Source organism: Dermacentor andersoni, chromosome 3 (assembly GCF_023375885.2).
Source record: "Dermacentor andersoni chromosome 3, qqDerAnde1_hic_scaffold, whole genome shotgun sequence".
In the NCBI taxonomy this organism is placed as follows: Eukaryota; Metazoa; Arthropoda; class Arachnida; order Ixodida; family Ixodidae; genus Dermacentor; species Dermacentor andersoni.
In genome coordinates this window covers 236,860,211-236,881,572 of record NC_092816.1, presented here as the reverse complement: position 1 = coordinate 236,881,572, position 21,362 = coordinate 236,860,211, and the positions used below count along the sequence as shown (strand labels likewise).

At 45.4% G+C, this 21,362-nt stretch overlaps 1 protein-coding gene across 1 annotated transcript; it reads right to left on the bottom strand.

The window, feature by feature from the left end:
- Positions 1 to 15,074: 15,074 nt before the first annotated feature.
- On the bottom strand, positions 15,075 to 21,362 carry LOC129388271 (putative nuclease HARBI1). Its single transcript, XM_072287442.1, has 4 exons — positions 20,467 to 21,362; positions 19,750 to 19,885; positions 19,280 to 19,685; positions 15,075 to 16,037 (listed from the first exon to the last, which is right to left on the bottom strand). Exons 1-3 carry the CDS (start codon positions 21,025 to 21,027, stop codon positions 19,294 to 19,296), a joined length of 1,089 nt encoding a protein of 362 aa, XP_072143543.1. The 5' UTR covers positions 21,028 to 21,362; the 3' UTR covers positions 15,075 to 16,037; positions 19,280 to 19,293.

Below are 21,362 nucleotides of genomic sequence, written 5' to 3'. Positions count from 1 at the left end.
ATCTGCACTACAAGTGCTGCTTTGATTGCTTTCAGTTCAGCTTTTCTACGTGTAGGATGACCTGGAATGGTGCTCACTTATATGGGGTTTAGTTTTATGTGGTGTCATACTACTGTTACACTGCTATTGCCAGGTCAGTGTACTATATGTGCCTTATGTTTGCTTGCATCTTCATGATTAGCAACCTCCTCAGTGTGTTTGGCAGTTGCATATAGTCTCCTGGCCTAATTGTTGGCCCCCATATTTCACGGTATGGGCCTGTTGTGTTTCAAGTTCAGCTACTCCCCAGGTTGTGTTTCTGAAGGGAGGGGTAGTCGTCTTTGCACCTCATGTGCTAGCTGGCATAGCATGTTGGAACGAGGTTCTGAGCTCCTGAGACAAAGAATTTGTGCTGCAGGCTGCAACTCTACTCTGTCTAGGTGCTTGCTTGTTTGCTCTTTCTCATAGAGATCTTCAAGCATGGTAAAGTTGGAAAGACCTGTTATTACTACCCGATGCCTGTATTCGATGAGTTGTCTTCTTTGTGTGCTGCTGGTAATTCATACCGTACCATACCTTGGACACAAGCACAGCATCTGCGATTTTCCACAGTATCCACTCGTCCACTTCCATGATTTCGAGATTATTCTTTCACCAGGTGTGGAAGTTGCGTCCAGGCATTGCATAATTGTTTCACCCACGTGCTGGCTCTGCCGTCATGGGCTTACACTACCTGAGGATTTGGGGATGTTGACTTGCGGGCATATTTGTCCAGCTATGTGGATCACTATGTGCAATCTAGGATAGTTCTTGATTCCAGTCTTTCTTTTTTTTTCCGATGTCGATATGAGCTGACTTATCAGAAAGCGAGAGGCCAGACTGGCCAAGAAAGTCTGCAGTGTTGTCGAGGGCTTGTTGCATCATTCTTGCTTTCTGTATAAGATAGCTTTCCCATAGACTGTAATACACCATAGGCTGTACTGTTTCTTGTAGTATGCCCGTGTTGTTGGTGTGTGTGGGCCAAATGTACATGCAACTCTCACCTGGAATTTTCTGTCTTTCAGAAAGTTACTCTTTAAGTGCTCTTCCAGAAATGTTTTTGCTCGTCGTTCCTCTTATTAGAGTAGCATGAGGTACTGCTGTTAAAAGGCTCTTCACTCTCTTCATTCTTTCATAAGTGGTATTACACAATGTCCCGCAATAAAGTTTCTGCTGCTTATGGCCCACTCATATCTGCCAGAAGGGACAACTCTTGAAAAAGGTTTTCTTTGTGCTATGTGTGCGACGTAGTATGAGCATTCATGCCTTGACATTTATACATCTGTAGAACCAGCTTCCTGACAGAGTACTTGCTATACCTGATCATGCTTATTTGTGCAGTGCTGTTGAACAATACATATTGATGCAATGAATATTTACACGCTCAAATTATCACGAAAGATGGTTGTTTTACAATTCTGCCCTTTGCTTTCTATTGGTGTTAGATTTTGCATAAGCATGCCCCCCTATGCAATAGTATTTTGAAGTTTAAGGGTTCAATAAAAGGTGATGAACTAAATCTAAGTGCAAGAGCTTTTTTTTTACCTATGACTCCCATCGAAATGCAACTTCCATGGCTGGCAAATCAACCCCTCACCTTGTGTTAGCAGCAGAATGCTAGAGCCACAGTGGCAGGTGAATAAAGGGAGGAACAATATTTTTGTCGATAGATTTTTTTTCTTGCCTGTATGTAAGTAAAATTTGGAATAAGTGTGTCATTGCAAAAAAGCCCAGCTTGTGGTCCTTTATTGAATAAACCACATTTTGTGTATAGTTGAAATGCAGAAACTTGTTCTAAAATCCTCGGTTGATATATGTTATTGCAAGTAGCATGGCATTTCATTACTTATAAAGATAGTAATCGCAGCGGATATCGTTATTGGGCTTACACACTAATATATGTGATAACAAACTTATTAGAAACTTACTAGAAACATGTAAGGCATGAATGTTTCTGCACACTTGATCAGCTGTGAACGTGCAAGAACTGGTTGTACTGGCTGACTTCACTGCACAGTTTTGATTTACTTTTGTTCAGCGCATCGTTTTATACTGTTTTATCCCCACAAGAACAGGCCGTTTGCCTGCTTTTCGCAATGTTGCACAAGTTCTACATGATTGTGCAGGAGGGTACGTTGTCACTGTGCCACTATAGCAAGCAATTTACTTAATCTACTAGCTCTAGAGTTAATTACCTTTCAAAGCAAGTGTTAATATAGGTGCAGTAAGGATACAAAGTCCGCAACATAGTCAATGTTTATTGGTTTCTGTGCAAGAAAAAAAAATTCTCCAGAGAAGAGAACTTAACGTGCATGTAATATTTTATTCAAGCCACGGATTTAATGCTATCGTAGCAAATTCATTATGATAGCCTACACTTTTGCTCTTTCAAATTTAATAAGAGGTAAGATAAGCTTTCAAGATGCATCGGGAAATTCACGCTTGAAAACCGACAAGAAAATGCAACTGAACGGTACCGTGTTCAGCGCAACGTTGAAACTTCGGGTACTTTGCTGTCTTGTAATTTGCCCTTGCCGAGTTTGAAATAATTCAAGCTGCTCCGTAAGCACGATTTTTGCATGCTACTCAACAAAAGGAAATTGTGACGACCTCGTCGTCTGCTGGGGATCGAACACCTCCTAGCACTGACAACTCGCAAAGGCGTACGAAGCAAACCTGAAAATGCACTTTATTTGCTGCGTAACGTGTCAACAAACGTACATAAATGGGAGAATCGAATGTGCGGTACAAGTTTTTTATTCTCCCTTCGCGTACGTACCGAATTCGACGATCCACGTCTCCGCGCATTGCACTCGCCGTGCGAGACGCCATTTTCCAAAACAAACCGGCGAAATAGCCTCGTTGACAGCTCTCCGCGCAATTTCGACGGAAAATCGCAGCGATCGGTGCGACGGTGCGACTGTGCGACCAACCGGTTGGTCGCAGCCGAAAATCGGGGGGTTGGCACTGCGACTGCGATTTTCATCGCAAACGACGGAAATCGCACTTCCGGTGCGACGAAAATCGCATCATGTGAAACAGGCTTTAGCCAGTTGCGTCGGCAGATTAATGGAAAGAATGGTCTTGTCAAGGCTGGAATGGTTTCTAGAGAAAAATAATTGCTTTCCTGATTTAATGCATGATTTAGAAGAAGCCGTTCTTCCATTGACGCTGTTACTCCACTGTTGAACAAGAAAGAAGTCGCCGTCGGTTAGTTGGAGCTGTTTTTCTGGATATTAAGGTTGCATACTACAATGTACTCCATTATGCAATCCTTGATGCACTGGAAGATTTAGACGTCGGTGGCCGGCTATATGCATGGATTGTTAGCTACCTCAGTGGCCGCACGGTGTATATGTCGACAACTGATGGGGACACCGGACAGTACCATATACATCGAGGTGTTCCACAAGGAGGAGTTCTCAGTCAGGCTCTTTTCAATGTTGCATTGGTTGGCCTTGCATCCGAACTTCCGAGCACGGTGAAGATTAGCGCATATGCAGACGACATATGCATATGGACATCTGGAGCCACCCATCCCCAAATGCGTGCTAGACTTCAACGTGCACTGACAATCACAGCTAAGTATCTGCGGCGTCAAGGCCTCCAACTCTCAACAGAAAAATGTTCCGTGATCACATTCACGCGAAAACAAATGAGCAGGTATCCTATAATCGTTAACGGAGTAGCGATACCTACGGTTACACACCAGATTCCTTGGCTTAGTCATAGACCGAGGATTATCTTGGTCAAGACACGTCGCCGCACTGAAGTCAAAGCTGAAGAGTTTTGTTCACGTCCTTCGCGTCGTTGCAGGAAGAAGATGGGGCCCCTCAGAGTCGTCATTACTCCAATTGTACCAAGCACTATTCGTAGTGTATATACGGTACAGCATTCCGGCGCTCTCAAGCACGGGACCTAGCTGTGTGCGCGCGCTGGAGAGCATTCAAGCTCTAACATTGCGCACATGTTTAGGCCTCCCACGATGCACGTCAACCAATGGAACAATAGCGGAAGCTCGTGCTTGTCCTATTGGGGTATACTTCCTCTGCGAGCCTCTTCGAATGTACCTTCGCGTGTTGACCCAACACAGGCACCATACTCTGTCATCGCTCCCTACCACCCACCCAGGTTCCAGCCTTTCTAGGACTATATCGCGCCATCAAAGCGTTTTGCCGTCGAGATTTTCTCCCACCTGTATTACAAGAATACCACCGTGGGTTCTGCCTACACCTGTCGTTACATTGCAGATACCTGGAATTACTAAAAAGTCATCCGTTGCATCTATTGGCCTCAGGCAGCTCACCCTGTGGCACATTTCTGCAAAGTACGGAAATACTGTAGACGTGTTTACCGATGGCTCTGTCACATGATATGCCTCCACTGCAGCCTTCGTCATTCCACATATGATCACCGCTCGGCGGTTTAAACTAGACCATAGCTCAATATCAACTGCCGCAGAACTTGTTGCTATCCGGGAGGCACTTCGATTTCTCTCCGAGGAGCCTCCTCACGCATGGACGATATTCTGCGATTGCAAGCCAGCTCTTCAAACGATTGACTGTGTCCTCAGACGGGGCCCGTATTATTCCATGGCTATAGAAATTACAAAACGCCTCGACCACGCAACTAGAAGTGGCCACAATGTCACCTTTCAGTAGATACCCTCACACTGTGGCCTAATCGGGAACGAACAGGTAGACGCTGTAGCGAAAACTTCTTTAGATAATGCTTGTGAAGTACGCATTCTGTTCTCACGTACAGACACAAACGCCCTACTTCGTCGCGTAAACCGCAACTCTGCGTTAGAACACTGGACCCAACCAGATCGACGACACAAGCGATTACACAAATGGGACCAAGAAATTTAATTTCGTATGCCTCACAAGCTCAAAAGAAGCCACACGAGCAAGGTGCGCTGGATTCGCCTTGGTGTTGCATTCACAAACCGTTATAGACATATGATAGGTGCCATTGTACTAGCCCAAACTGCGAATGCTGTGAGGTGCCAGAAACACTTCAACATATCTTTTTTGAGATATTGAGCAAACTTGAACATATTTTGTATGTGTCCCGCCTACGCGCAAGAACGACAGCAACTTGTCTCTTCCATTGCAAAGATCCACGAGAGACCGCTATCGGACGAGTTGCTTTTAGGTCCTTGGCCTAATGCAAACTGCGCAGCCCTGGTAACAAGAGCCGCGATAGCTTTTCTCAAAGCCACAGGGCTGGACGCACGACTTTAGAGAGTCCACAACTCTGCGAATTTGTATACACGCATCTCTTCCTTATACCATCATCATTGATCAGCCCTTTCCCTCCCCGTCCCTCTTCCCCATTGTAGAGTAGCAGGCCAGAGCAAGTTATAGCTCAGGCCAACCTCTCTGCCTTTCTGTAAATAAATTTCGCTCTTTCTTTATTAAAGGCACGTCCAGTCATATCCATTGAACTTTAGGACCATATTTTAATTCTTACTGAGCATCATACTTGCCGATATGATCCTAAAATTATGGCTTGAGCATTGGCATAACCAGAGATGATGCGGGGCTCACACTGGGCGCGTGGTTAGGATGTGTCACAAGTGGCCTTTGCGACGTACCAGACTAATGACAGAGGTATGACATCTGACAATGACCAATATTCTATTCAATAGCAGGAGTATTTTAACATTGGTGCCGAACGAGGTTGAACTGTCCGTTATTTTTTTTTCTTTAAATCAAAAAATTGAAGTTATTTTAGCAGTAGACTGTTGCAGTCAGTTAGATGTTTCACATGCATTTCAGTAGGAAGAGTAAGAGCTAAGGCATTCTTTTGGTACCATGACCTTGACTGTCTTGATGTTGTTTACACCATGTGCTCGTGTTGACTTTCGTACACTGTATTTTTCAGGTACCCGCTTTATATGACGCAAGAAGGCAGCGGCAAGGGCACAAGGATGTCAAAGAGCCAGCCCAGTGCGACTTCGCGTAGTGCAGAGGAGCAATAATGAAAAGACTAGCGCAAATAACAGGGACACAGACACAGAAGACGACAGGACGACTTTTTCTGTCTGTGTCCCTGTTATTTGCGCTAGTCTTTTGATTAATGATGACACACCAACTAGCCCAGCATTCTGCCTTGATTGCAAAAGAGCGCACGCCAAAGAATCAAAATACATGGCCATGCAATTAGGACAAGAAAACTAGAATGTGGGTATTTTTGGGTGTACCATTTGACTAAATGTCAACAAAATGAAAATACAGTATGTCACAGGACGATGAAAATTCTAACGTGCTCTAGTCATTTTATCTGAAGTAGTAGCTTAGCGCGAATAAAACCACGGAAAGAAGAAAGAAGGACAAGGACAAGCGCTACTCACAACTGTTTAATGGAAGGAAGGATAGTACATATATATATCCTCTTGTCACGCATGCGCCTACCAAGCAGAAGAGAAGCCGGTACATGCACGTCACAGGCGGTTGCGCAAGAAGTTAAATTCGGCATCTAGTATTGTGATAGAAGGCTCACTCACACAAGTATCTCTATTCTTCTTGATAAAGATGACCTCAAAAGCGAGCCTGGAAGAGGCGTTGCCGCTCCTGCCAAGAATAGTAGTCGCAGAAAATCGAGCGTCGCAACCACACGCGCTAACATGAGCCACGAAATTTGCGCCCTTATCCTTTTTGTCTTTAGTTTTTGCGCATGTTCCCTAAATGGTCATTTTTTTCCTTAAACGGCCATTTTTTCACACAACGCTCGGTTTGACCAATGTAGAGCTGCCCACAAGGGTGCAAGGGAATTGCATAAACAACCCCTCTGGAGCACTCAACAAAGGGCTTCTCATGCCTCGTGCGACCGCCCCGCCTGCTCTTACAGCAAACTCGAGAACACTGCTTCGAAAGCTTATTGGATGCAGAAAAAACCAGAGAGATACCATGACGGTTACTAACCTTTTTAAGGTTGTGTTACACCTTGTGTACGTAGGGAATAACCTCGGGTCTGACCTTCAGTCGTTTGATCTCTGCTCTCGCCCTTCGTGCTCCAAGCTTTATTTTTCGCAGAAGAGACTCTACTATAGCGTTGACGACCGTCAAAGGGAAACCAGCTGCCAAAAGGCGTCCAACTTGGTTCGTAAAACTAGACCACATTTAATGTAGGCACGATTTCGCAAAGCCGATTTGCTGGAGTGGAGGGGGCACTGTGCAAGTGAAGTCAGTGCCGCTACATTGTGCTGGGCAGCTCGACGGCCGCCGGATTGTGCGCAGCGACGGCAGAGCTTGCATGATGACCCTATTGAAAAAATATGTATGAGAATTTCACGAGAACTTCTCTACGCTATTATTGCTCCGTAGACTCAACGATGTCGTGTGTCACATGTGTACGAGAGGACATCGTCACTGAACGAGATCGTTCTCGTATGGGTATATTAAACGAGATTATTCTCGCATAGCTATGCTTGACGAGATAGTTCTCGCACGTCTATGCTCAACGATATCGTTCTCGTTTGTGTATGCTACATGAAAATGTTCTCGTTCAGCTATGCAAAATGACACTATTCTTGTTTAGCTGCATTCTACAAGTGTTCTCATTTGTGTTGAATGAGTTCTTTTGTTCATGCAATATTTTTTGTCAAGTTCCACACAGTAACATCTACTGCCAACATTACAGCGAGTTAATTTCTATCACGTGAGTCGGCCAATGTGCCAGCTCGGAGACAAAGAGGACACTTTTTAGGGCACACAATTAACACAAACCATCTTTATTTTGCATCCCAAAGCATGGTGGCCAGGTGCTTGTTCAGTTTCTTCAGCCTCCTTGCCTCTGTATCCACAGTGCTCGGCATTTTTGACACAAAGTGCTCGTATGCCTCTGCAAAAAAATGTAAACAAAGCAGACGGCCCTGTTAGATTCTAACAAGCCATTGGAACTGACATGCACAATAGGTGGCTCCACTGCATAACTGAATGGGCTGGTTCTTGCATGATATTGTGTGTAAAGCGTGAAAATCTCACAGAGAAACAGGAAAAAGAGAACACGGAGGCTTATGAGTTTTCTACCTATGTAAATTGATATTTCAACATTAAAACCGCAGCAGTTGAAAGCAAGTGCTCGTCCTCGCATTGTCTTGTTCCTGTCTCTATTAAATGTTCGTGTTTTACAAACAATATAAATGGCTGCAAAATTGCAATACAAGACCACAGAAATAGTCTAAAACTCTTCCACAAGTATTTTACATTAAATGAACAAGTATAACAAGCTAATGCAAGTGAATACACAGATAGCACAGCTCTTTGCTACCGCACTGCGGAATATGCAGACGGAAAACACTGCATAGATGCCAGTGCAGAATTGTTTATAGGAAAGATTATTGCACCTTTAATACCACTAAAGAAACTAAATGATAGTTTTTGTTCTAGTTTAAGGCCTAAACAAGCTCCATGGCAGTTTGCATTTAAGGAGTGTAAGCATCCTCTGAAAACATGTACATGAGGAACACTGCAGAAAGAGCACTTTAAAAAAAGAACACAAGTGTATTTATCACCAAGGCCAAGCCTTGTGTCTTCTTAAATATTTATCAAAAGTCAAACTCAAAACTGATACTGAGGTGCAAGGTGTCCATATCATATTACCTTGTGAAAGCACCGTGGTGCCTGGATGTTGTGGGACCAACTCGGACGTGGAGATCAGCACTGATCAGCAACACTGCAGTGTGCTTACAGCTTTTCTGCAGGCCCAGCCACACCTGCATTAAAACAAGTGAGCCTGGTGTCACAAGAGTACTGTATTTACCCGCATAATGATTGCACTTTTTTGTAAAAAAATGGTCGCAAATTCAGATGTGTGATCATTACGCCAGCTAAATTTCCCGCAAAAAGAATTTTTTTTATCCCGCGTTTGCTGCGGGATGGCAACAGGTCAACAAATAGGTGGCTGCCACTGAGTGTAGTGCGGGACACCACAACAAAAATGGCGGCCGGCGCAGCAATCTGAACACACCAAATGCGCCGAATGCGATTTTTTTTTCTCGTGAGTACATTACATGCATTGAAACAGTTTCTTCCGTATCCGGAATGAATAATATCATTAATATCAGTAAGTTTGTGGCAATAACGTAGCCATGTCCACTATGAGGGGGCAGAAACAGATGGGCGCGCTTAGCTGCCGGTGACATAGAAAGACACGACGGGCATGCTGCGGAAACTGCGGCATTTGTCTTCACTACTATCCTAATACAGCACGTTTCCGCTAAGGGTGGGCGAATACCTTAGCTGTGTTACAAGTGTTACAAGATTTGTTGCGTGCCCACGAGTGCAGATGAGAAGAATCGAAAGGTGCCTTTTTTGTTGTTCTTGAACACAACCATTACAGAGCCTACACATAATAACGGCAATTTTGGTTGTAGCTTTCTTGTCATGGAAGTGCGGAAAGTGATGAAAGGAATGAAATCGGGCATCTGCTTAAGAATGTTTGGTGCGTGCAGACTGCTTGGTTTGTCTTGAAGAGTTGTTCGCGTAGCATCCGACAGATGGTAAGCGCGATCATTAATAGCTAGACTTGGCACATGACAGATCGCTGCGGCAAGTTCGGAGTGTGATCAACACAGGAAATTTAAAAAAATCGAATTTGGACGACAAAATTCAGGGCTGCGATCATTACGTGAGTGTGATCATTATGTGATTAAATACGGTAAATATAAAAAGTGACACTGTGAACAAAGCAATACTTATTAGGTATAAATAAGAATGAAATGCTGATATTCGCCCATAGAAAGCTTTAAGTAACAAAGCCTGCAAGATAAGAAAAATGCACTGTATGGGCCATCTGTACAAAAACATTAATCGAAGGTCCCTTCATTTTTTTAGTCCCTTCTCCTCCTCATGCATAGATGGCAGTCAGGTTAAGTAAACTGGGCCAGATTACCACATAGTGTAAGCAAAGGTGGTCACTTTGTGGGCCAATTATGATACCATAGCACGACACGCATCCCTACAGTCGTTTTAATGTGTTCTGTAATGCTAGCCATCTCGTACGCCCTACAGTGTCAAAGCATCCATAACCCTAACAGCGTTACCCAGTAGGGATAACCAATAAGTGTCCACAGCAGCACAGCTCAGCATATCAGGAAGCTTTCGTTACCCTTTTACAACTCTCCTCGTATGGCTTCATCCCAATTTTTGTCAATACAAGCTTGAAGCATCTGCACAAGCTGAATGCACCAGGGCACCATAAGAAATACCACATCTTTCTACCCAATTCCATGTTTAATATAAGACTGGAAAGTTCACTATCATGTGTAGAACAAACCAAATTGTTCTGGAATCAAGTAATCTTCCACTACCTGCGAAAAAAAAGCATGCAAGAAAGAGTACGTAGAGCACAGGGGTGTTGATGGATATTAAATACCACTGTCGTGCAGTAGACACTACGTCGGCAAAACAGACCAATGTATAGATGACTGGATTTGCAACCATGTTAACTGAATGCTCAGGTCATTTCGTGATCACTTGGTAGTGCAAAGCTCACGTGCATTATTTTGTTTGAAAACTGGGCAACTGTGGCAATGTATAAGGACCATAGTGCTGGCGAAATTCGTTAAGATTTCCTTATATGTGTGACAGGGAATCTGCAAGTTGGCTCCACCTCCAGTGGACTATCAAATGGCAAGGCTGCTTATTTATCATTGTAAAACAAGCGTCATAGTAGCCATGCCATGTGTCCTTTTCGCAGTTGTGTGAGCAACATGTATTTTCGATTTATCTGTTCTTGCCCTTTCACCTCTCGCTTTATAGTGCTGTGCAAGCAGTAAAACTGGATGGTTGTTAGACTTATGTCCTGTCACTTCCTCACCTTTCTTATGAATTGTGCATTAAATAAGGCCTTTTTTTTGGTGAAAGAGTGCTACTTTAAGTCAGAAACAAGTTCCATGGCGGTTTGCATTTAAGTATCTTCTGAAAACATGTACATGAGGAACACTGCAAGAACGCTTTAAAAAAAGAACACGAGTGTATTTATCACCAAGGCCAACCCTTGTGTCTCAGCATATTTCTCAAAACTGATACTGACGTGCAAGGTGTCTATATCATATTACCTTGTCAATGAAGCAAAGCACAGTGGTGCCTGGACGTTGTGAGGCCAACTCGGACGTAGAGATCAGCACCAGCACTGATCAGCAACACAGTAGTCTGCTTACACTCGTTCTACAGGCCCAGCCGCATCTGCATTAAAACAAGTGAGCTTATTCTCACAAGAGTATAATATAAAAAGTGACACTATGAACAAAGTAATTCTTATTAGGTATAAATAGGAATGACATGCTGATATTCGCCCATAGAAAGCCTTGAGTTAACAAAGCCTGCAAGATAAGAAAAGTGCAATGTATGAGCCATCTGCGCAAAAACATTAATCGAAGGTCCCTTTTTTTTTGCTTCTGTCCTCCTCGTGCATAGATGGCAGACAGGTTAAATAAACTGGGCCAGACTGCCACGTAGGGTAAGCAAAGGTGGTCACTTCTTCGGGGAGGAGCCTATAGGCTGCTTCTTCAAAGAGTATTAGAAAATGCGAATAATGCATGTATTCATTATTCACAAGAGGCCTTGTTTCTCTGAGAATGCCACAGCCAATCACATATTTCAAATTGACCATTTTAAAATGCATGCAAAGTACAGCATGGCTTTGAGGGTACCCCAGACTACTGAAATTCACATCAGCCAAGTTCAGCAGACAACACCATAATTAAGCCTCTAGAAGTTGTGCATTTTACTGCAAGTTAACAGAGTAATGAGGAAGAGAAGGTGAGGGAGATGGTGCCGCTATAGCATAGTTCAAGCTTTATCCCACATCATGTGCAGAAGGGCAAAGAATGCCCAGCTTTTGTTTATACTCGCACCTGTGACCACTGCACCATGTTGACTGGCATGCGTAACAAGCAGTTTGTGATACCACGTTATTACATCCTGCAACTGACGTGACATCAGAGATCAGCTTCAAGCTTGACGCTATGCTATACTAGGGACAGATAATGAACTGGCTACATTAAAATCTAAAGCAAAAGTATTGAACATTGTTTGCCAAACCTGCCAGCCTCTGCACTTCATATTTTGCAAAAATTCTAGACAGAAATCCTGTGTTGGAAAGACAGCACGCACTTTCCTAAAGCTTTCTCTCAGCGCCCACATTTTTCTATACATACATTATTAACCATTATTTACCTTGACACGCTGTACACAAACAGCACACTTGGAAAAGCAGAAACTAATCGGGAATGTTGGCAGGTACCAAATACACGAACAGAACCTAGAACACATAAATGGCTGTGACCGCTTTGTACGTACCTTGTCAAAGCAGGCAGATCAGATGCTTTGTCCTGCTGTTCAGGCTGCATAGTGCCGCAGTCTCCTTTGTGGTGCAGAGATGCCTACGTCTCAGGAAATTGTGACATCCCTAAACAATAAATGTTCAGCTTATTGTAATCACTGCTGAATCTGCAAACTTGTGATTTAACAACATCGCATCAAATTCTGGAAAGCTCTCGTACAGCCATCCGCTCGTACAAGAAGCTGCATCCGCTTAGACAAATTAAATATTTCACTCTTACATCACAGGCGGTTATTCAACGTGCCAAAGGCACGAAAACAAACAGAACACTAAACACAAGAAATACAGGTTGCCTTGGCGACAATCTATAAGCATCAAAGTTTGCATACAAGCTAAAATCTTCTCACGAGCCAGATCATTTGGATGCCGTCGCGCGTTGACGTTAGCTGTAAAAACATTTGCACAACACATCAACGTACTTCTAGAATTGTCTATACGATTTCTTGCTGAGAAATTACGTACAGAAGCAGTGACATTCCCTGCTTGAATTTTTGTGCCCGTTCAGACCACGCGATGCCCCGGCGCTAGCATACTTCATAACAAAAAGAAAATAAACAATAGATGAAGCTCTTAACAACATCAATCTCGGGGTGATTTTCGTGAAACGTTTTGCTAAATGTGCACTATGATATCGAACGAACATTAGGGAATCACTGTTACTGTTTTTGTAGCTGTACTAATCATCTTCTGCTGCGCATGACAAGGTACACTACATGAACCATAAGAATGCGCTAAGCGCCGGACTTACCTTCTGAGGCGAGCGCTCCTTCGTGTCCGTTCACGCCGCATCGACTGCACCAACAGTCCGTCCAGCGTAGTGTTGAATTGCGGTGAACTACAGCACGCGATTGCACAACTATCAACACATTCTTCCGTGCACTGTGAGCCGATGCGGGAGCGGCGAGAGTACAACCGGTACAACAGCTTCTCATGAGCCGGGCACAAAGAAAGCGCGTGTGGACCGCACTACGATAATCAACAACGGCGCACCGCAAGAAACATACAGCGAGCTAATAGCATTGTACAGGACCCAGGGCTTAGTGATCGTTAATTCACACAAAAAAGGAGCACATGTTCTCTAAGCACCGCGTAAATATGATCAAACGATCGGTACCACATCGACCGCCCGGGCCGCCGCAATAACGTTTATAGTGCCTCTTTAAGTACCCAAACTCCTAGCCTATGCGCACCATTTAGCCCGCTGCCGTTCCCGCCACCGCAGCGCTGCCATCGACCTCCGCGCCAAGCGTCCGAGCGTCGTCTGCTATAGCCTGGCACGGTTATGGGTGTTTGTCGCGGCACTCGGCATTTACATGGTGCTCGCTGAATAAAGCAGCCGTTATTTCTTTCTGTTGTTGTTTAAGCTGAAGTATAATATTTTACAGACACCATGGGCGCGATCTTGTACGCGTTTCAAAATAGAACGGACCGCCTCCGTTCTAAACGTCACGAAATAGGCGGTTCGCAGTGTTCGCGAGAACGAGAGGAAGCAAACAGCCAATGAGCGAAGTGGAAGCCTGCGTCACGCTTTTGACGTCTGCTTGGGGACCGTATAATATATTGAGAAGCGTTTGCAACATGTTGAGAAATATTTTGCTATTATGAGTGAGTAGCAAAATGTGTTGGTGTTGCTTTTCAAAGATTCAATTTGGAATGGAAAACGACTGAAACAAAATATTGCGGTTAATGTCTTCAAATGGCGCTAGGTGGTGTCGCAGTTTTGCGAAACGTTTAGTGATGGCGCTAGCCACCACCCCGTTTCAAGCACACGGCGCGAATTTTGAAGCGGTTGGTTCAGTCGTTCAGTCGAGCACTGGAAGCCATGGCGCTAAACGTGACAGCACCGGTGAAGGGGCCACGTGTGTCGGAGGCGCAGAGAGAGACGGTGGTCGCCTTCATGGAAGCGCATCCCCAGCTGGCTATAAGATCCAGCGAGCTGGGGCCGCGCTTCACTGCTGGCGACCGCCGACGGCTGTGGCAGCAGCTAGCCGACCAGCTCAACACTCAAGGCCCCGTTGTGAAAACCACCGAGCAGTGGCAAGAGTGGTGGCGGAAGCAGGTGTTCGAGGCCCGCCGCAACGCTGCCGCACTTGCCCAAGAACAAATGTGAGTGACCGTCCAATGGCCTGGGCGATTTGTCCTTCGACATTGGCGTGTATTTTCAGAAGCACAGGAAGGGGGCGGCTACATGGCTTTCATGGCCGAGTCCTGGAGCTCACCGGGACGGTCCGCCTCCACGGTGTGACCGACCTCCCCTACCAAGAGGTAAGCACACTGCCGCCGTAATATCATGGGTTCCTGAATGGTGCCGGTTTAGAGTTTGCCATTATCTGTAAGTGCTACCTTTAGCAGAACGCGACACCGTTGGTGAACAGGAAAATAGCGTAGGAGAGAACGGAAAAGCAGGTAGGTTAATCAACTAGAATCTCAGTTGGCTGCGTTTTCGGGAAATGGGGGGTTAAGTGATTAACACAGAATTAAAATGCCTTCGCGGAAGTGCACGAGGACGGTAACACATGGGATCATTAAGCACTCGATAATTGCACAATATTTTCGCAAATTAGTACGAAAACTTGCAACGTAGGCATTGTAACAAATAGCCACGCTTATGACATTTTCCAGCAGGCTGACGTCCCCACCTGCGCGATGGAAGTCGTCGTCCAAGACGAGGCTGCGGGCGTGAGCACAGCGACACGTAAGCATCAGAGGAATGAGTGTTTTAATTATCGCCAATTGTGTGTGCAGTTCGTAAACATTAATGTGTTTACTCTACAGCGGCAGAGGATCCACCGCGCGGCGCGGCGCCTGCCGAAAGGGTGGCCGCTGCACCTGGTAAGTTATTGATCCTCAAGCTGTTAAATAAAATGAGCTCTTGTATTTTACTGAACTAGCCCAATAAGCCATAACATGGCCATAGCCACTTTTATTCGTACCGTAAAATGCAGTGCAACTCTAGAAAATGCTGTATGTTTTCAGTGTTGCAGCAACCTGTTCGGCCACCACGTCGACAGCGACCGCGACGGGTGGATACCCTGACGACGATGTCGTCGCAGTGCGCCCGCAGCCTGGAACAGGGCGACGAGGTGCTGCAGGTTGGTAGGCCCTTTGGTGTCATTTTACATGAAGGACATAAATATTCTTTATGCTTTGTTATAAGTAAATCATGAATCTGAAAAACAAATCAGCTTGGGATGTAAACAAGAAATATGCGTTGTATAGAGGGCTCGGTAACGTGTCTTGCCAACGATCAGCCGCCGGACGAAAAGTTGGTTAGCCCTGAAAAGGGCTGTTTGATGGTGAGATATGCATTAGAGTAGATGACGGAAGAGTAGTTCCAGCAGGTCTTTGTCTGTCCAAACGAAGAGGGCATAGCTTGTACGCGACGCTTGACACTGCCAAAGGATGCCATCAGGCCAGTGGCTCTTCAGCAGAGAGGGAATAGTTGTGCACGTTGCAATTCTTCACAACAGCAGCTTGCAGCCGTGAGCTGGTTGCGAGTAATCAGCAACTGATGCGAACAGTTCCACCATGATTATTCATTCCAGGTGCTGCGCAGAATCGAGGCCTCCACAACCCGCCTCGCTGTCGCGGCAGAGCGGACGGCAGCAGCCCAGGAGGGGATCCTGGAGCAGGTGCGCGCCATAGCGCAGGACATCACTGAGCACCTGCAGCAAGCGAGACATTAATTTATCATTTTATTCATTTGTTTCACCAGTTCCGTTTGTTTTGTTTATTTATTGTTTGAGTTTCCTTGGAGTAATAGAGGAGGATTTTTTGGTTGAGAGGTGCAATGCGCGCACCCATTTTTGTTCTGTTGTTTGAGTTTCCTTTGAGTAATAGAGGATTTTTTGGTTGAGAGGTACAATGCGCGCACCCATTTTTGTTCTGTTGTTTGAGTTTCCTTTGAGTAATAGAGGATTTTTTAGTTGAGAGGTGCAATGCGCGCACCCATTTTTGTTCTGTTGTATTTGCCTCTTTTTATTTATGCTTATCCAGCTGCAATGCCAGCGTGCTTTTTTTATTTACACATTTCGAAGGCGCCTAGTTATTCACACTGGAATCGTTACAAATAGTTGTCGATTTCTGTGTATGGGTTTTGTAATGCGATATTTATATTGCTTCACTGTGTTGTAGCTTACTGCACTCATTATGAAGCGTTACCGCATAGTGTTTGCACTGTGATATTTTCATTTCGGCACAGTGAGGCTAAGGTGCAACGACTACAATGTCTTTATTTCAGAGCACCAAACTAGTCACTCTTTAAGTTGCATAGTTTCAAAATGAAAATGACCATCATTGCACCACACCAGTGATTGGTTTCCTCTAGTCTTCGTTCCAAGGGAGTCATTGCAAGAATAACTTTCACGCATGACACTTTCTGGGTGCTGTGAGATTGCAGAGCCAATTATTCATGTTTTATGTAACATGTTTCATCACAGCTGGCAAGTGCACTCAGCTTTTTACAATTATGATTCACCTGTTTAGCATCGCACTACAATTGCTGCCGAGAAATGAATGCTTCTAGTCAGTGACTCATAACACTGACAAGGGAATGGACATACCTGGGATAGTCATACTTTCTTGCAAGGTCACGTAAATGTAATTGCAATTTTTACATGCCGTGGTGAAAAAGAATTGTGTGATGCTGATGTTGCAATGTTGTCACATGCTTTGCTACCTGAAGCATGTTGTACTACAAGGTTTGTGATGTACTTGTCATCATAGAGTGTGATAAAGTTGACCTATCTATTTTTTGCACTTTTACGTTAATTTACATCTACCCATTTGGACATGATGTGACGAGTATAATGCTGTCACTACACTCGGCGTTACATTTTGTTTGTGTTTGAATCCGCATTCATTACGCATTACTTGCTTGCCTCGCCTGCGTATTCATGCTTGCACAGAAGTTTTGATACACCTAGCACAAGAGATGGCTAGCAAGCATATTGCCTCACTCCTACCAACGTACACTGAGTGTCAAAATGCACAGGATGCGGCGGTTGCGTTCATTCTGATGTGCTTTATGAACATTTTTCGCACCTTTTGCTGATGGTGACCAGGAGTACAGAGTGCCAATCATATGCATTGCTTCCATCAAGTCTGTCATGACTATGATGGGTCAAGGGATGTTTTTATTTCATATTTCATGTGATATTTAAAGAAAAGGCTGCACTTTCACGTTGCTACCGCGTTTCATGTTCCACTAGGAAAGAAGTACTTTGTGATGTGCATATTGCATAAGACAATGCTAGCTTGGGAGCAGCAGCGAATGCAGTTCTTCACAGATGAAGGGGCATGAAGCATTGCCTTACGACTGCTTCGTGAGTACTACTGTTAATAAGTGGCAGCCTTGGAGACTCTTGCATAGTGGCGAGGGTACAATTGTTTCCACGGCCGTGGCATTCTATTTAAAGGATTCTTTGTATAAGTGTACTTCATCATCATAATCCTGGTTACGCCCACTGCAGGGCAAAGCCTCTCCCATACTTCTCCAACTACCCCGGTCATGTAGTCCCTGCAAACTTCTTAATCTCATCCGCCCACCTAACTTTCTGCCACCCCCTGCTACGCTTCCCTTCCCTTGGAATCCATTCCGTAACTCTTAATGACCATCGGTTATCTTCCCTCCTCATTACGTGTCCTGCCCATGCCCATTTGTTTTTCTTGATTTCAACTAAGATATCATTAACTCGTGGTTGTTCCCTCACCCAATCAGCTCTTTTATTATCCCTTAACGTTACACCTATCATTCTTCTTTCCATAGCTCGTTGCGTCGTCCTCAATTTAAGTAGAACCCTTTTCGTAAGCCTCCAGGTTTCTGCCCCGTACGTGAGTACTGGTAAGACACAGCTCTCTTACACTTTTTGCTTGAGGGATAATGGCAACCTGCTGTTCATGATCTGCGAATGTCTGCCAAACGCACTCCAACCCATTCTTATTCTTCTGATTATTTCACTCTCATGATCCGGATCAGCAGTCACTACCTGTCCTAAGTAGATGCATTCCCTTACCACTTCCAGTGCCTCGCTACCTATCGTAAACTGCTGTTCCCTTCCGAGACTATTAAACATTACTTTAGTTTTCTGCAGATTAATTTTTAGTCCCACCCTTCTGCTCTGCCTCTCCAGATCAGTCAGCATGCATTGCAGTTGGTCCCCTGAGCTACTAAGCAAGGCAATATCATTAGCGAAGCGCAAGTTACTAAGGTATTCTCCATTTACTCTTATGCCCAATTCTTCCCAATCCAGGTCTCTGAATACCTCCTGTAAACACGCTGTGAATAGCATTGGAGAGATCGTATCTCCCTGCCTGACGCCTTTCTTTATTGGGATTTTGTTGCTTTCTTTATGGAGGACTACAGTGGCTGTGGAGCCGCTATAGATATTTTTCAGTATTTTTACATACGGCTCGTCTACACCCTGATTCCGCAATGCCTCCATGACTGCTGAGGTTTCGACTGAATCAAACGCTTTCTTGTAATCAATGAAAGCTATATATAATGGTTGGTTATATTCCGCACATTTCTCTATCACCTGATTGATAGTGTGAATATGGTCTATTGTTGAGTAGCCTTTACAGAATCCTGCCTGGTCCTTTGGTTGACGGAAGTCTAAGGTGTTCCTGAATCTATTTGCAATTACCTTAGTAAATACTTTGTAGGCAACGGACAGTAAGCTGATCGGTCTATAATTTTTCAAGTCTTTGGCGAAACGAAGTGTACTTCGTTTGTGTTTAAATTATCATCTGTCGGATGTGTGGATTGGGAACACTGACCATTCGTATGGAGGTGCACTTGTCGTGTATACAAATTTTTAAATGTATTTTCCGCTGTACAAACACACCCCTGTGATAGCCTAAGGGCACTGCACTTTGTATAAATAAATTATGTATTATGAAAACTCACCATTCCTGTGTCCTTCAGAAAAGGTTGACAACTGCGCTGCGCTGCTGCCTTCCTCTGAGGAACACGTCTTGTGGTGCCAGCACCTGGATGTCTCCTGGCTCCTCTGGCTCCTCAGCTGGTGGCACTTCCCCACCATAATCCTCCAATGTCCAGTCGCCCGCGTCCAAGGCAATGTTATGGAGAGCAACGCATGCATAAATGATTCGCGCTGCTCTATCGGGGCTGTACAGCAGTGTCCGAAAGCGCTGCAAGCAGCGGAACTTGCTTTTCAACACCCCGATGCATCTCTCCACAACATTGCGCATGGATGCGTGCTCCTGGTTGTAGTGGCCTTCAGAGCTGGTGCCGGCATGGCTGCCAGGTACTGGAACAAGCAGCCATGGCTCGAGAGGATATCCTGAGTCTCCTATTGCAGAAAGGGACAGCTGAGTGCTCTGCCCTAGTTAGGGGTACGCATTACGAATACTAACCAAGCAGATACTCGCCAGGCTGCAGTTGTGCGGCTAGGCGTGCACGCAGTGGGTTACGCTGCCACACCCAAGAGTCGTGGCACGAACCAGGGAACCGGGGGTCCACAACAAGAATGCGAAGTTCCGCGTTGCAAACCTGCAATGGGGAGCAATACAAAATAGCGCTGCAGATATGCTCAAAATCCGTTTTGCCATTCATATGCACAAAAGAATACACGTACGCTGGTACAAGTAGCAGACTGTTTCAGCCATAGGCGTGCACAGGGTCTTGCAATTGGGGGGGGGGGGCAATGCGCCACCCCCCTTATGTGGAAGCCTATGGTTCGCACTAATTGATAGCTAAATGAAAACTCGAGGCCCGATATTGCGCAAGAACCCCCATACGAGCCAAAGCCAGCCCATGCAATGGTTGTAAGTACTTCCGTGTTCAAAATGCTTCCATCGTGTCTTCCCTACAGTGTATCCATTTCTGCTACGACTGCTGCCCATTTAAAACACAATTTTGGAACGGCAGACTGATTATGCACAACACATGGCACTCATCATTACTCCCGACATGTCAGATTTCAACGAGCTCGTAAACAGTTCCCCGCATGTCCTCTTTTAATCGTTACATTACTTGTTATGCCAGCTTGGGCATCAAACCGAACAATTGCAACTATGGGCGAGTAAAAATGGCAACCACAGTTTGAAGTAAAACATTCCAACGGTACTTACGACCATGACGTTCAGGGCGTAATAACCCTTTCTCGACATGAAGCTCGCCGTGTCAGCCGGGCTGAGTCCTTCTGGCTTCATAATGGCGATCAATGTGCCATCGACGCACGCTAGCACGCCTGGAATGGCGCCGCGTCGCGCAAACGCCGCCTTTGCCTCATCCTTGGCAGCCGGTGTCAATGGAAAGTCCACCAACTTTCGCCGGGCAGACACGGAAATGATGGCCTCCGTCACCTCGTGAATGGTGCTGCTCACGGCCGACTGTGCCATGCCTACGTGTTCCTCGCGACCAACGCTCCTCTGGAAGCTTCCGGTGCCGAAGAATCGCAGCGCGCACAACACCTTCCTTTCTGTAGAAAGGCCACTGGCTCGCTGGCATCCAATGATAGGGTCAAGCTCGTCGCACAAGCTACGCACTGTTCGTTTGGACAGACGAAAATACTGCCGGAACTCTTCTTCCGTCAACTCTTCAAATGCATCATCTACCTCGGGTCGTCGTCTCTGCGCGACTGCAGCAGCCGCACAGGCGACACGAAAAGGCACGGCAGAGAAAAACGCCATGTTCTCCAACTGTTGGAACGCGGAATCGGATCGACCCGGATACGAAAGATGCTAACTGTTCCAAGCACTTACGTTCTAATCCAATCCAAGCCGTCTGGTAGCCGTTCTAATCCGTTCTATCGCTCCGGACGGACTCTCCGTCCGTTCCGTGGCGTTCGTCCGTTAGCAGACGACACGGAATAATTATGAGCAGCAAGACGTCACGGCTCACGTGACAATTGACGTCATGGCATTCGTCGCGGTTCAAATTGACCAATCGTGTGCGGCTCGATGGAACGGTCTGCCTCCGTTCTATTTTGGAACGCGTACAAGATCGCACCCCATACCTGGGGGTG